Raw genomic sequence first — 16773 nt, 5'->3', positions numbered from 1 at the left:
AAAACGCTAGTTACGAGAGCTTTTCCACGCCCTTTCGACAAATGCCTCCTAGGCATCCCTTAGCGGCACCCGCAGCAGCACATAGGACAAAAACGCCAACTTGGATCCGACCCCCCATGTCCTTAGAGTGCCTAATATGATCCGCCACCCATTTTGTAAACCATTGGAGCTGCGCGGCATGATAATAAGCCTCTAGGTCCGCCAACGCAAAGGCCTCCCTCTGCCCTGGACCGCTGCAAAGTGGTCAGGGCGACCCTCCAGTCCCCCACAGAAATCCTGTGATCAAAGTATTAAGCTGGGCAAAGAGCTTACCCGGGATCCAAAGGGGGAGCGTCCCAAAGTAGTAGAGAAATCTGGGCAGTATGACCATCTTCACCAAGGCAACCCTACCTACAACTGATAGCAGAAGAGTCCCCCAAAAATCAAAACCGGCCTTTGTGCTACGCACCGCCCGCCCCACAATGCTCTCCAAAAGGTCGTCACGAGCATGATAAATCAGAGTCCCCAAGTATGGTAAACAACTACTTTCCCATGGAATGTCCCCTGCCCTCTGTTGGCCTATCCTGTCCGGTCTGGTGAGAAACAAACACAACTTGGTCCAGTTCACCCGGAGTCCTGCCACCCTCCCCAAGGTCTCCAGCAAGTCCCTCGCTCCTCGAAGGGCGCCCTCAGAGTCCGGCAGAAACATGAGAAGTTCATCCGCATACAACGGTATATGCTGCATGTGCCCCTCCACTAAGTGCCCAGAGTAGTACTGTCCTGTCCTGGCGTGTGCAGCCATGGGCTCCATCGCCAGAGCAAACAATAAAGGGGACAACGGGCACCCCTGCCTCGTCCTCCTAGCCACTGCACAGGCAGCAGAAACCCTGGCAGTAGAAGCGCTATACAGCAACGCCGTCCACCGTATAAAATGTTCTCCTAAGCCAAATTCCCGCAAAACATTAAAAAGGTAGGGCCACTCCAGACTATCAAAGGCCTTTTCAATATTGACCGCAAAAATACAGGCCTCTTCCGTATCATAGGTATCGAACCCGCAAAACATGCATGAGTCTGCAAACATTTATCGCTGTATTTCTGGATGGTATAAATCCGGCTTGATCCTTATGGATCAGCTTCGTCCTATGGGGGCATCAAATGACTGGCCAGTATTCGGCTTAAGATCTTATAGTCGAGGTTAAGCATCGTGAGGGGCCTGTACGAGGAACGATCCCAAATAGGTTTGCCCGGCTTGAGAAGGGGAACTATGAGGGCTTCACGCGTGGAGGCAGGGAGGGCGCCCTCATGCCTCGCCCTGTTGAAGAGCGCCACCAAGCAGGGCAACAGAGTATCAACGTAGGCCACGTAAAATTCTACTGGAAGCCCATCGGTACCCGGCGTTTTGTTTCTGGCCATATGTTTTATGGCGCTGCATACTTCACCCGCATCGATGTCCCGATCAAGCGCGTCAGCCTCCTCTGCTTCAAGTTGTGGTAGTCCCACTCCCCGCAGGAACCCCTCTTCCTCAGGGAGCCCAGGACCCAGCCTACTCCGATACAATTCGGTATAGTACTGTAAGAAACGATCGTTAATACCTCTTTGGGTACGGAACACCTCGTCTCCCTGACCTCTCAGTTCCAAGATCATCGTTCCTCTATGCACCGGATTGGCCAGCCAGGCTAGGAGTGCACCAGCCTTATCGCACTCCGCGTGCGCCTTATCCGTGTAGGCCTTATAATCGAAGCAGCGCAGTCTCTCGAGTTGACCCGCTAGTTCTTCTCGAGCTTCAAGTAACCCCTCCTGCCTGTCCGGGCGCCACTTCTCCGAGTCGCGTACCCTCTGTTCTGCCTTGAGTACGTCTTGTAGCAACACTTTGCGCACTCCCACCACCTCGCCTATGCAGCACCCCCTAACTACTGACTTAAAAGCATCCCATTCAACCACCAGAGAAGATGCAGTGTTAGCGTTAACCCTAAAATATTCTTCAATGCCGATCCAATAGTAGTTCGGAACACTGGATCCTCTAGTGCATCAGGCCGAAGTCGCCCAATTGGGATTGCAGGGCAATCCCTTAGCCAATGCAGTGTTACCAACCATGGATTATGATCAGATTATGATCAGATGATGTCCTAGCCAAGTATTCACTATGTACCATCCCCCCATGGACGTCTGGGGAGCTTAGGATCGCGTCAAACCGAACATGCAAGTCATGTAGAGATGAGAAGTAAGAATAGTCCCTGTCAGATGAGTGATGCGCCCTCCAGGTATCGGTCAACCCCCATTGTTGCTGCCAGTCCAGCCGCACTGTAGCCAGTCTGTGAACTGGGGAATCCACTAGGGGAGGGTGGGAGTGGTCCAGCGAAATGTCAGTAATGCAGTTGAAGTCGCCCCCCCAAAAACACTGAGCCTGTCAATAAAGGTGCTAATGTCCCATAGAGATGGGCGAAAAAGGAAGCCTGATCCATGTTAGGTGCATATATACTGCATAGAACGATGTCCCTTCTGTCCAAACGCCCCGTCACTACAACATAACTACCTTCAGGGCCAATCACCTGCCCAGTACTCTGGAATGGTACTCCCGCCCTAATCCAGACCAATGTGCCCCGTGCAAAAGCAGAGCATGTGGTACAGAACACCTGCCCACGCCACCTTCACTGCAAAGCCAGGCCCTCCTGTTTATTTAAGTGTGTTTCCTGTAATAGTGCTATCTGCACCCCTCTCCGTCTAAGATAAGCATGAATCCTGTGACGACTAGTAATAGTGTGCATCCACCTAATGTTCCAAGACAGACACTTAATACCTACGGCAGCTCCCATGTTGTGGTCGTACGAATGCTGTCCTCCCCATCTCCCCTAGCGGCACGCCCGGTTCCATCCACCTCCTCCCCCCCTGCATCCCAACACCCCCAACTCCCACTCCCCAGGATAGGTTCCCTTAAACTAGCCCCCATCCAAACAGAAAAAATCATCAACCTCGCTCAAAAGGGAGTGAGACGTGTGCTGACCCTATGGGATCCAAAGCCCCCCGGCTCTCCCCCGCCCAGCGCTATTATTAACAGTAACAACTGTATGGGGGCCCCATCAACATTGATCAATTGGTGCCATCCCCCCGCACCCCACAAGGCAGAAACCCTTCATCAGTCAATCCTGATCTGCATTGCAAGTTTATCTCACCGCGCTAACAGTGTCAAGGTCAGCCAAACAGGTCCGCCGTCTGCGGAGTGCCCACCGCCATTCGTGCTGCCAGCTGGAGAACCCCCCGCATGCAGTTAGAAGAAACGGAAGTCGGGCTGGCCCCATTGTGGCTGATCGCTGCTACCACCTGTACTACCCTGTCTCTTTCAAGGCGACTATCCGGCAGCGTGAGGGCCCTCAACGAACTCGTAGTTCCAGGGGATCGTCTCTCTGGGTTGCTCGCTGCCGAACTCTGCCTCGACCTCGTCTTGCATGTCTGTAGCCACTACCACGCATCCTGCGGAGTGGTGAAAAAGAGAGTGTCGGTACTGTCCACCACACGCAGGTGCGCCAGGAAGAGCATGGCGTATTGAATGTGGAGTTGACGTAGTTTCCGCTTGAGAGCAACAAAGGAGGCATGCTGTTTCTTAACTTCCCTGGTATAGTCCGGAAGGATCATCACCTTGGAGTTTTCAATTTGTAGATTTTGTTTCTCCCAGGCTTGTTGTAGGAGATGGTCCCTGTCACTGTAATGTAACAGCTGTGCCACCATTGGTCTCGGGGTGCTCCCGGCTTAGGAGGGCTGGCTGGGACCCTATGGGCTCTCTCAAGGGCAAAAACTGAGATAGCCCCTCCGGGGCAACCTCCGACCTGAGCCAACCTTCCAGATACCGGACAGAGTTGTCCCCCTCAGCGCGTTCTGGAATCCCCACTATGTGGAGGTTATTCCTGCAAGAGCACCCTTCGCTGTCCTCTGCCCTCAATTCCAAAATTCGAACTCTGTTCTCCATCTGCCCCAAGGAACGCTGCAAGCTGGTCATTTTATCCGGTACCTCCTCCAATGTCTTCTCAGTCGCCTTTACCCGCTTCTTTAGCTTTTTATGATCATCTTTGAGTAAAGCGAGATCCACCCCAATGGTGTCTATTTTTGTCTCAAGGGCCTCCCGCGACGCATTAATTGGCCTGCATTATGTCAGCCAAAGTAGGACCTCCTGGGGTTTCTCCACCAGAGCTCTGTGCCTCGACATCCTCATCCCCAGACTGGTGTACCCCGTCCTCCTCCTGAAAGGCTGCAAACCCCTTTTTTCTTAACACGCGCTCCCATCACAGCTGTCCACCCAGGGCTGCGCAATAGTCCACCAGACTCGGGAGAGCCGAATCTGAGACAGCGCCGAATATTGGAGCTGTCACGTACAGCAAAGCAGGGCAATCCCCAGCCAAGGACTGACTTGCGTGTTAGTGGCGCCCGGCCTTGAGGGCAAGTAGTTCAGAGGATTCTAGGTTCAGGTCTATGGTCTACCCCGGCCTCAGTTAACAGGGCAGAAGAAAGGCAACACATCCAAGCAGTGCAATTCTGGGGGCAGGGCACACCTCTTCAAGACCCTCCGGTCCAACAACACTGCCTCAGTTCGCCCTCGATGCAGCAACGTAGCTTGGAGGACCTGCAGCCCACACGCAGCACCCAGTGACCCAGGCGCGTTCCAGGGCCCGTCAGCTATGCGCCCGCCACCCCGCAGATGCACCACATATCTTCAAGCAATCAGTAGTTAGCCCAGCAGTTCCAGGGGCAAGTCCAAACTCCCCCACAGCTATCAGAACAGGCAGCACCTCCACTCGCTCTCACGCTTCTCCTAAAGTCCTGTCTCAATAATAAAGTACCGTCTGGTCTGGGCGATAGCGACCGATGTCTGACGTCCCAGGCGTAGTTCTGAAGCTGCCTGCCAGTCATGCACCACCCCACAGGAGGACTACACAACTGCCGGTCACCAGCGGGAATCGGGTGTTGTGCGTTGCCGTTATCATCAGGTCCGCTCTGCCACCCCCAAGTACTCTGCGCCTCCTCGCTTCGCTCTCCGCTAGTACTCTCCCCCGCTCCTGGTCAGAGCTGCCATTTTGAGGTCGGAAGTCAGAACAAGCACCAGGACGCAGCACTCCTCTCTCTCTGCGCACCGCTCTCACACCAGCCTTGCCACCAACCGCTGTGTCAGAGTCAGGACACCCCCGCTGCACCTCAGGTGTACTCCGCATCCCACAGGACACCTTAGCTCGCAGCGTTGTCTTCGTCAGGTTGTGACCGCCATCTTAGGTCGCCGCAGCCAGCACCGCCGTTGGGACACAGAATTGGTCCTCGCTCTGCACTCCAGTCACCTCCGGCGTTGACTGAACTCCCACCAGGGCACCAGACAGTCCCATGCAGAATCGGCGATCAGGGCCCCCCCCTGGTGCATCAGGATCAATGATAACAGAGGGAGGCCACGGTGGAGTTCCGAGGTCCGCCTCCTCCTACATCGGCGTCAAGCCACGCTCCCCCACATTAGTCACATTATTAACCCCTCTCCGAGCACTCGGTAAAATACAAATCTACGTTACTTTTCAAAATTGTCATCTCACTCATTAACATGAAGGTTTTGTTATCTTTGTATTGATTTTTTTTCCCCCCCACCGTCTCTAATGTTGTTTTAGTGAGGTTTTAGTAAGGTGCCCTTATCGAGATTGTTTTGCCATTAATTTCTGCCTCACAGGCATCCCACAGAACCGAAGGAAAGATTGTTTGTGTGTGGTTAATTTGAAAGTAATCCTAAATTTAATCCCTCCTTTCTTTCTCCTATAATCCTTGAGAATCATTAGGTCAAACTCCATGTTGCTTTGAATCTACATGTCTCCAGCCATGCAAAGTTCTGTATGATGGGCGCATGATTCAATATAGTAATGAGTCCTAAGTTGATCTTAAGCATTTTGGCTATTAATGTGCTTGTACTCCAGGCCTTGTAAATACTTGAGTAAGATTTGGGCTGTGCAAGGGAAAATAATGTTCCTTCCTCTGGTGGTTTTCCGCACTAAATATCCACTAGACTCCGCTCAATCAGTTATTTTTAAGAGGTCTGGACATCCACTCTACCAGGTATCTGTCAATTGGGTGTCTATCAAGTTGAAGATTGTGTACTAAATTAAAGTCACTCACCAAAATCACTTCTCGTATAGCTTTATCATTCATAATGTGTAAGATATGCAGTAAGTAGGATTCTTGTTGTTCAGAGCATAGGAGACTGCTAAGGTTCCATCCCTTGATCCAGCTTGTTAATAAGGCATATATATCGCCCTTCTTATGCACCCAGCTTCTTACCTGTGCATGGAAAGTGATCGGTGCCAGGCCATCCTGACCACACCTGTTCTCTTGCTCTTAGATGTCCTTGAAATTGTGTTGGAAGATTCCATGCAACATTAACCAGGTGCCCTTTCTGAGTAGGTGTTTCTTTTGTAAACACATGATATCAGTTTGCTCAACCAGTATTGGTTCTCTGTACGATGTGTCTTTTATGTCTTTTAACCAGACAGTTTAGTCCTCGTGTATTCCATGACAAGAGCCTAATCAATGGATAGTATTTGGGGTGTCATGCCTTCTGGGACTCTGGGTGTAGGAGAGTGCCCCTTTTTGAAATGGTCACCCCCACGTTTTGTCTGGTATTTGCTTCAGTTTTACTAAAGTGCACTGAGTTCCTGCTAACCAGATCCACAGTGGCAGTGCTCTTTCCCTAAAACAAGGTAGCTGTTCGATTGTATCCCAGTTGGCAAGACGATTAGCACCTCAGTAAGTCCCTAGTAAATGGTACCTCTGGTACCTAGGGCATGGGTACTAAAGAGGGTCCCTAAGGGCAGCTGCATTTATTGTGCCACCCTAAGAGACCCATTAACAAACTCATTCAGACTGCCTTTTCAGGCTGCGTGAACGGGTGCAGACAAATGTGAAAACGCGACATGGCACACACCCTGTGTGTCATGCCCATAGACCCTGCATGCAAAATATGTTAGTCACCCTTACAGAATTCCTTATAGCCCTATGGTAGGGTGCATGATATTAGATGTGAGGACATATCTGCATGAGCAGATATACCCCTGTGCTGTCTAGTTCAATTTCTGGATAGTACAAGTTATCAGGGAAGCCATCTTAAGTACATGTACTGGGCACTAGTCATTGCAAGTTCCCCAGCTACATGATGGCTTCACTGAAACATAAGGTGTTTGGTATCAAACACCTTGTCTTAATAAATCCATACTGATGCCAGTAGTGGATTTATTAAAACATGCACCCAGTGGGTACCTTGGAGGTGCCCCTAAAAACCTACCATCATCTTAATGTGTTGGCTGATTGGTATCTTCCAGTCTGCCACCACAGACGAGATTCTGATTCCCTGGAGGTGAGAACCCACGCTCTCAGAGGTCAGAAACATTGCCCGCTCTGGCAGGAGGTGTTTTCAACTCCTCCAGCAGGATGGATAGTGAATCTGCATACCAAGACCAGCGGCTTCAAAGCCTCTGCTGCCTTTGATATGTAACCCCAGCTTCCCCCAGACCTGCAAGATGCCACCTCCTGCCCTGAGGCCCATCTGGCACCATGACAGACAGGAAATTAGAAAAGCAAGTAGGCATGTGGCACCACCAGGCTAGTCACACCCTTAAGGTTGGCTGCCTGATGTGTGCCACGAAGGAAGGATTCCACCATCTTGATTCTGGTAGAATTAAAAACTCTGGGACAGGGTTATGCCCACTCCCCTCAGGAAGTGGTCATATAGGGGGTGTAGTGACCACAATGGTAAGTTGCCCATTGGCTACTACCCTTCACCCCCCTTAATGCAGTATTTAGGTGGCCCCCTGACACCAGGAACTCAGATTTACCTGACGAAAGAAGAAAAAAAAGAATAGCCGATGAAGCAAGAACTGTGTACTACCAGTGGACCTTTGGCACCAAACCCTGACTGCCTGCTCCTGTCCCGACAATCGCAGCAGCCCGACTCTTCCCGCAGCCGTGCATCTTTAAAAAAAAAAAAAAACCTTGTAGGGCCACCAGCACTTCGCTAAGCTATCAGCTTCCCTTGAAGTGGAGGAGCCACCTACCTGCAATCTGCAGGCAACAACAACAACATCCGGTTCAATGAACTGCTGACCACCGGGTCCACAGATGCATCACCCACCCTTGGAGGAAGGCACTGTGCTCCCAGAGGTCACATACATCTTCCCACCAGGTTTGGGAACACCAGGACTCCCAGGAGCTTCCCTGCACCAATACTTGGGGTCTTGGATCCTATGGGGCTACCAACGCTTGTTGGAAGTTCAGTCCAGACTCCAGCACCCCAAATACTGACCAGCTGATGAGAGGCAGCAGCAACGGAGAGGTCGGCCCCACGAGTGGCCCAGCTGTTCTGCAGGTCTGACCAAGAACCGTGAGTGCTTATGACGCATGGGACCAGTCGACCAAAAACCCTCTGCACCTGAGCTTCCTGGCCCAGGTCCAACTACTGTGTCCCCTGCTCCCAAACTGCCCAATTTGTGTGCATTTAAATTTCCAAAATCTTAAAGGTACTCTTCACTGACTAGCTGTTGGAAGAGTCTTGAGCAGAAGCCTGCTACACATGCTACCTCAATGCATTTTCTGGCCTCTCATTTACAAAGGTTATCTCTTTGAGATCCGTCGGCCAGGTCTTTGCAGTTCAACTTAATCTCATCTACTTCTCCGTTTAATTTCCATATGGTCATCTGAGTTTCTTCATCATCTGCCTCCATCTTCACTCTTCACCTGTCTTCCTGGCCTGGATCTTCCTGGTCAGCTTGGCCAGTGAGGTCTTTACCTTCATCTTGATGCCTGTAATTGTTCGATCAGGGTGGTAGTTAGCTTCTCCTAGATGTCTGCCAGGCAGGAGAGCCAGTCCTCTTTGGTAACTGGAGAAAAAAACAACGCATTTTCTCTGTATGTGAGCCCTCTTGCTGCAGTCATTGAGCAGTATGGCTTTACTGTTCTTTCATACGCTGATGATACTCAGCTTGTTGTAACACTGTCCCATAAAAGTGTGCAGATGGCGTCCTCTTTACGGGTGTGCCTGTCGAATGTTGCGTTTGGAAGAACCTCAATTGTTTAAAACGTAATACTGAAATGAATGAGATCTTGGTATTGGGCAGACACTTGAAGACCTAATCCAATGCATGGTGGTGAGACAACTTCAGCCCCTTACCCAGACAACTTCAGTCCCTTACCATCACCCACACCCAAAGTTGAAAAACTGGGCATCAGGTTCGACAACCCTAAAAAAATCCTTCACGTTCTTCCTGAGACTGCCCAAAAAATAATAGTCTAGGCGATGGTTGCGCCCAGGTTGGACTACTGCAATATTTTGTATTTGGATATCTCCAAATCATGTCTGAATAGACTTCAACATGTGCAGAATGCAGCAGGCCGGACACTGCTCGTGCTCTCAAAGTGGGCCTCTATTATTACTGCACTGAAGAAACTCCATTGGTTGCCAGTAAAAAAAGAGAATTGCCTTTATGGCTCTCTGCTATTGTTATGAGGGACTTTCCGGCCAAGACCTTTCCTATGTGCAGGACATGTTCAGTCCTTATGTGCCAAATAGAACTGTGAGATCAACTTTGGCAAAACCAAACTCTGTTCCCCGAGTTAGGAAAGCTAGTGTTGGTGGTTGCATCTTCAGGCACTGGACTCCCAAGATTCGAAATTCCCTACCTGTGGAATTTCTACCAGCTTAATCTGAATCGATTTTCAGAAAAAACTGAAAACGTTGTTGCTTGGCTCCCGTTAGGCCCCTCTGGTATGCCTAATTTTCAGTACTTAGCTTCCTAGCGCTGGGATACTTCAGGTGAAGTAACCATGCGCTCTGATTATTATTAGCTATCCCTGCTCTTGGGAGTTAAGAGGAGTGACATGTTTCCTCATTGGGTGGTGGGGGAATCCCTGTTTCTGGCAGACCAACATGATCTGTGGACTCTCTGCGGTTTTGCTGAGAGTGGTTTCCTCATATAAGTCTAGGTGCACACCTACTGCCTCTAATGCACAATTTTCCCAGCAGGCAGCTAGTTAAGTTTACTTTCTGGTCAAAGCCGCGCTCATGGCCGGTGTCCAACAGACAACCTCTATAGTTGTATCTAAGTGCACCCCCAAAGAGTGTTTCTCAAGTGCCTTTTATTGCCCTTTTAAACCTCCTTGTTTCTCTATATCTTTCACTCCATGTTGGGTTAAAAATGTCAATAAAAGCTATCTTTTTTTTTAAAGGGGGCTAAATCTTCCACCTCTTATGAATCGAAAATGTGTCCAGCTTGGCAGATTTCGAGTCCATACTCCAGTGTAGCAGCTCAGCCAGATCTTGTTTGGCATTTATTGCAGGTCATGGGCCTGTGTTCCTATCAATCCACCCAAACCTCACAAAGGACCTGTTGGGAGGACCGACCAATAATTTCCAGCAATGGAGATTCTGTTCACTTTGCTTCAGCTGCAGTTATTGTTGCACGTCTGTCGTTTCCAGGCAGATCACTGCTTACATGGAAAGCCCCCACCTTGGCAAAAAATTTCATGCGAGGCCATACATGCCAACGTTTTAGAAGAGGAAAGTGTAAGATTAAAAAAAATAATTGGGAGAATATATTTCTCCCACTGACCTGAATTGGGTCTATTGTAATTTATTTTTAAAGTTTTATATATCAATGTATGTGACTTGCAGGTTTGCTGCTGCAGGATCGGACATCAGACCCGTCCCTGTCGGCAGAAGTCCACCAAAGAATCAGGTTATTGAATGCGGGAGGTGGGAGACTAGCCTTGACATCGGCAGTCTCCCGCCTGAATCGGGAGGATTGGCATGTATTTGTGAGGCCGCAGCTTCTTAGAAGCTGCGCTGATTCGCTGACATTGAAGATGGCCGCTCTGCTCGTCGTATTTAGGGCTCGCCTGCTGATGCGCGTGCGCATAGCTGCCGAGCTCTATTGTGGCTTAACTAGAGCTTAACCATCTCGGCGATTTGTTGCTGTGCCCGAGAAAAACAAGCTCAATGCGCAAGCGCATTGACAAAAAGCGCGTGCACATCAAAGCCACCAGCACATCAAAGCCTCCCTCCCACACGCATCTCAGCTTCCCCCAGCCGGCATTTCTCCTCCCCTAATTATTCACTGCACGGCCAGCAGCAACATCAAAGGCTGCTGCTGCCGTGACTCGCATTTCTCCTCCCTCCTCCCCTTTCACTGCCCAGGCCGGCCGTACTTTCACTTTACACGGCCGCCAGGCTGTGTCTCGTGTTTATTTTAACATAGCAGCTTTTCCTTTTCTGGTTGAATGTCTTCTAGCTTTCCCTCACCCTATTCTCGTCACCCTTACTCACTCCCATCAATCTCCTGGACTAAACCCTTCTCTTTGTACCCATTCCGGGAGTGACCTTTGTTTCTGTCAAACTCCTCTGCTTCGTGTGTGAAGCTTTGTAATCTCACTATTGGCAAGCCGCTTGTAGATGCATTTCTCTCCCAGATGCATTTCTCTCCCGGCTCAAGCTCTACCTATCCCATACAGATTTTCTCCCCACTTCCTCCAAGTACAGATTCCTTCCCTCTGTAAGTATAGTTCTTGCAGATCACCTTGCCAGTCGTAATTGTTTTCATTGCGCATTTAAGGATATATTTTCTTTTTTTCCTGTGGACATTGTCTGACGAGCAGTGCCTAGCAATGCAGCGCTGACATCTCGAGGAAGAGGCGGCTGCATATGAAGAGTGCCCATGTTTGTTTGACATTTTGATCTTTCCTTGAATGCGGGCTCAGGCGGAGGTGTGCTATTGAAACTCAAAATTGCTCCGGTAGTCTGGGTAGTTCCACTGCCAGTTTACTCTCTTGTTTCATGAAAAACGTAGTTTTTTGCGTTGTACCCATTCCCTGAGTGACCTTTGTTTCTGTCAAACTCCTCGGCTCTGCTTCGTGTGTGAAGCTTTGTAATCTCACTATTGGCAAGCCGCTTGTAGATGCATTTCTCTCCCGGCTCAAGCTCTACCTATCCCCTACCGATTTTCTCCCCACTTCCTCCAAGTACAGATTCCTTCCCTCTGTAACGATGCACCCACCACACAGCTCCACCGATGCACCCACCACACAGCTCCACCAATGCACCCACCACACAGCTCCACCGATGCAGCCATCACACAGCTCCACCGACACAGCTCCACCGATGCACCCACCACACAGCTCCACTGAGGCATCCACCATACAGCTCCACCGAGGCACCCACCATACAGCTCCACCGAGGCACCCACCACACAGCTCCACCGATGCACCCACCACACAGCTCCACCGATGCACCCACCACACAGCTCCACCGAGGCACCCACCACACAGCTCCACCGAGGCACCCACCATACAGCTCCACCGATGCACCCACCATACAGCTCCACCGATGCACCCACCATACAGCTCCACCAATGCACCCACCATACAGCTCCACCGATGCACCCACCACACAGCTCCACCGATGCACCCACCACACAGCTCCACCAGGCACCCACCACACAGCTCCACAGATGCACCCACCACCCAGCTCCACAGATGCACCCACCACCCAGCTCCACAGATGCACCCACCACACAGCTCCACAGATGCACCCACCACACAGCTCCACCGATGTACCCACCACCACCGATGCCCCCACCACACAGCTCCACTGATGCACCCACCACCCAGCTCCACCAATACAGCTCCACCGATGCACCCACCACACAGCTCCACCAATACAGCTCCACCGATGCAACCACCACACAGCTCCACAGATGCACCCACCACACAGCTCCACCGATGCACCCACCACACAGCTCCACCAGGCACCCACCACACAGCTCCACCGATGCACCCACCACCCAGCTCCACCGATGCACCCACCACACAGCTCCACAGAGGCACCCACCACACAGCTCCACCGATGTACCCACCACCACCGATGCCCCCACCACACAGCTCCACTGATGCACCCACCACCCAGCTCCACCGATGCACCCACCACACAGCTCCACCAATACAGCTCCACCGATGCAACCACCACACAGCTCCACAGATGCACCCACCACACAGCTCCACAGATGCCCCCACCACACAGCTCCACCGATGCCCCCACCACACAGCTCCACCGAGGCACCCACCACACAGCTCCACCGAGGCGCCTACCACACAGCTCCACCAATGCACCCACCACACAGCTCCACCTATGCACCCACCACACAGCTCCACCGAGGCACCCACCACCCAGCTCCACCGATGCATCCACCACACAGCTCCACTGATGCACCCACCACATATCTCCACCGATGCACCCACCACACAGCTCCACCGATGCTCCAACTAAGCTCCACCTATGCACCCACCACACAGCTCCACCAATGCACTCACTAAGCTCCACTGATGCACCCACCACACAGCTTCACCGATGCAGCCACCACAGAGCTCCACCGATGCACCCACCACACAGCTCCACCGATGCACCCACCACACAGCTCCACCAATGCACCCACCACAGAGCTCCACCGATGCACCCACCACACAGCTCCACCGATGCACCCACCACACAGCTCCACCAATGCACCCACCACACACCTCCACCGATGCACCCACCACACAGCTCCACCGATGCAGCCACCACACAGCTCCACCGATGCAGCTCCACCGATGCACCCATCACCCAGCTCCACCGATGCACCCACCACACAGCTCCACCGACACACCCACCACACAGCTCCACCGACGCACCCACCACACAGCTCCACCGACGCACCCACCACACAGCTCCATCGAGGCACCCACCATACAGCTCCACCAAGGCACCCACCACACAGCTCCACCGATGCACCCACCACACAGCTCCACCGATGCACCCACCACACAGCTCCACAGATGCACCCACCACCACCGATGCACTCACCACACAGCTCCACCGATGCTCCAACTAAGCTCCACCAATGCACCCACCACACAGCTCCACCAATGCACCCACTAAGCTCCACCGATGCACACACCACTCGGCGCAACCACAGCATCACTCAGCGCAACCACAGCATCACTCGGCACCACCACAGCATCACTCAGCACCACCACAGCATCACTCAGCACCACCACAGCATCACTCAGCGCAACAACAGCATCACTGAGCGCAACCACAGCATCACTGGTTCAAATATGTTCTTTCAATGTTTCAAGCTGTTTTCAAGCTTTCATGCTTTATTACAAATCACAAAAAGATGTTAATATTTCACTTCTGTTCTTGGATTTTCGTCACAATAAAAAACACTGAACATAATCTTCACAAAAGTTATTTACAAAAGTTTAAGCTATTGCCATTACAAATTAAATACATTATTTAAGTATTAATTATTTAAAAAAATTAAAAGCCATTGTTATTTGTAAAATCAATACATCTAAGTCACGTAAATACAAAACATGTTGCATTACAAATGCTATAGGTGTTTGCGAAAGTTATAACTATTGGCATTGTAAATGACAAAGCTATTAATTTAGCTATTTTAAAAAATAACACATAAATAAAAAAAAATCATTTATAAGACCAATAGCTCAAAGTTTCCTAATGCGAGCCCTATTGCATTTCCAATGCTTGTTTCTCATTGCAACTCCTCTGCAGCAGTTAACCTCCAAGGACCAGAGGGTTCCCAAAAACCTCTCCGAAATGGTGTAGTACCCCTCAATTGCTGTCCCAGAGTAATTTGTTATTGTATTGTATAGGTATTTTTAGCTAAAATATCCCATATTTTGGGGGGATTGGTAGAGGCACTGTCTCATAGAGCAACCACATCGCCTCTGTGCCGACCATGCCATCATAGGCATGAATTTAAATTTTACATTTCCACATTCAAATATTTTCACAAGTTTGAAACTTGTTCATGACTTACCGATTGCAGGCAAGGACCTTTGGCGTCAGGGGAGAGGCATGTTTTATTCATGCAAAAAATATGATGTTTTGATTTGAGTCCTGGATGGCCCTACCCATGGCTACTCCAGTTTGCCATTTCATCAATATATGTACAATTATTTCTTTACAAACTTGATCCTCACATCTAGATTGATTTAGAGGTATATTGTGAAGAAGGCTGTACTGTCTCCTCTCCCCGGTTGCATACCCCTCGCATTCCATGTTGCCCTTTCATTTTGTGGCTCAACTGCATGCTTTATATTTGACATTGATAAATGATTTTCCAGGTCAGCTCCTTAGCCCACTGAACAGTTTGTATATGATCATCTGACAAATACTTGGAAACATAACGTTTTGTACCATCTTGGGAGCAATTATTTTCTAGTCCAGTACAAGGCACAACATATTTATTTCAAATAGTATTTTGAAATTCTCCCAGTAGCATTATTCAGCCAGTCTCAACTTCGTCTTGGGAATCTGCTCTATATTAGTTGTCTCAAGTCTCAAATTACTATTTTCCTGGCATGCATAGTATTCTTACGTCATATTGTGTAGAACACCAACAATATTGCTTACTGCCTAATCACCATTTCCTTTCTCTACTACAGCTCTCCAAAAGTTCTACACAGGAACATTTTTCATTTGCATCTATTGATCATAACAATAACCTTTTATTTGGTCTAGGTCTGAGGGTTTCTACTTCATGCTACAGAGTAGTTTAGCTACAATTCTGAGTAGGAAACACTGAAGCAACTCTATTTTATTTGCTATTTTAATTGTAAAGTTGTTTTAAGCATGCTTATTTCCTCTTATGTCTGTTTTAGTGTAAGTTTTAGAAAATCTGATTATATTACTTTTATGTTTTATATCACCAAAATAGTTATTAAAAATACTTTGTTGTTCTTATCCTAATAATTTTGCCATCGTTTAAAATGTATACTGTTTTTCTGCCTTTCATCACATGCACTCTTTCTTCAAATTCCAATGATGGGAAAATGTATTTACTGGACTTGTTTTCAGACTTTTCCCCTTTGATCTAATGTTTTCTTTATAATTTATTTTTGCAGATGGAAAGACCATAGACTACAGTGAAGTGTCTAGCACTTTTGTGCGCTTGGTAGACACTCACTTTGTTCAGCGATGTTCACAGTGCCAGGAGGTGAAAGAAGGATCAAAGGACCCTGTTCCTCCAGCTCCCACATTGGTGACCCCTGAAAGTGATATGTACACCGTCCCAAAGCTGAACATGATAGGTAACGGGCTAGGGGTAGATCCTGGTGAAATTAAAATAATAGGCATTAAGCTGTCTCAAAGTGGCTTAGGTTTGCATGCTACTAGCACTTGCAAATTGATGGTAACATCCCTTTCGAATTTAGCCAGTAATAATTCTAATCTAAAATATATTGAACAAATAAAACAAGTAGCCTCTCTTAAATAATAAGGGCTGGGATTCTCAAAAAGATAAAACAGGTGGCAATTTACTCATGGAGGTTAAACCCCATGCCTCTATTACATTTCTGACAATTTTAGATAGGATACCAGACACACTTCTGTGAAGCCGAGACAACCACAGTTTCTCAGGAATAATTGTAGAGTTAAATTGTGAATTCCAGGTCCTCTACTACAAAGGCCTTTTCGAATATATACATGTAATAAGAGGGTGTGTACACTTGTTTCACAACAGTGTTTTTTTTTTCTGGACAGGGAAAATATTTTACCCATGGAGATATCCTTCCCTAAAGCCCCCTCTTAGTGCCAAGTTTGATTCAGTTACACCTGCCCTTGACAGGAGCAAATCCATGGCTGTATTCAGTGTAGGAATGTGCTCTGGACAATTTTGTATTCATAAACTGAAAGGTTTTGATGGTTTTTACCTACTTTTTCTGCCTACAGCTCCC

General features: G+C 49.2%; 1 protein-coding gene across 3 annotated transcripts in view; it reads left to right on the top strand.

The window, feature by feature from the left end:
- Nucleotides 1-16773, top strand: part of POLR3C (RNA polymerase III subunit C) — a 192042-nt gene that overhangs the window by 61301 nt on the left and 113968 nt on the right. For all 3 annotated transcript variants that reach the window (XM_086945359.1, XM_086945360.1, XM_086945358.1), the window contains exon 4: nucleotides 15943-16128. In XM_086945359.1, the coding sequence (XP_086801485.1) occupies nucleotides 15943-16128 (186 nt within the window). The remainder of the gene's footprint in view (nucleotides 1-15942; nucleotides 16129-16773) is intronic.

This window comes from Lissotriton vulgaris, chromosome 12, assembly GCF_964263255.1.
Source record: "Lissotriton vulgaris chromosome 12, aLisVul1.2, whole genome shotgun sequence".
Taxonomy (NCBI): domain Eukaryota; kingdom Metazoa; phylum Chordata; class Amphibia; order Caudata; family Salamandridae; genus Lissotriton; species Lissotriton vulgaris.
The sequence above is the reverse complement of the archived record's forward strand: the minus strand, read 5'-3'. Positions and strand labels throughout refer to the sequence as shown.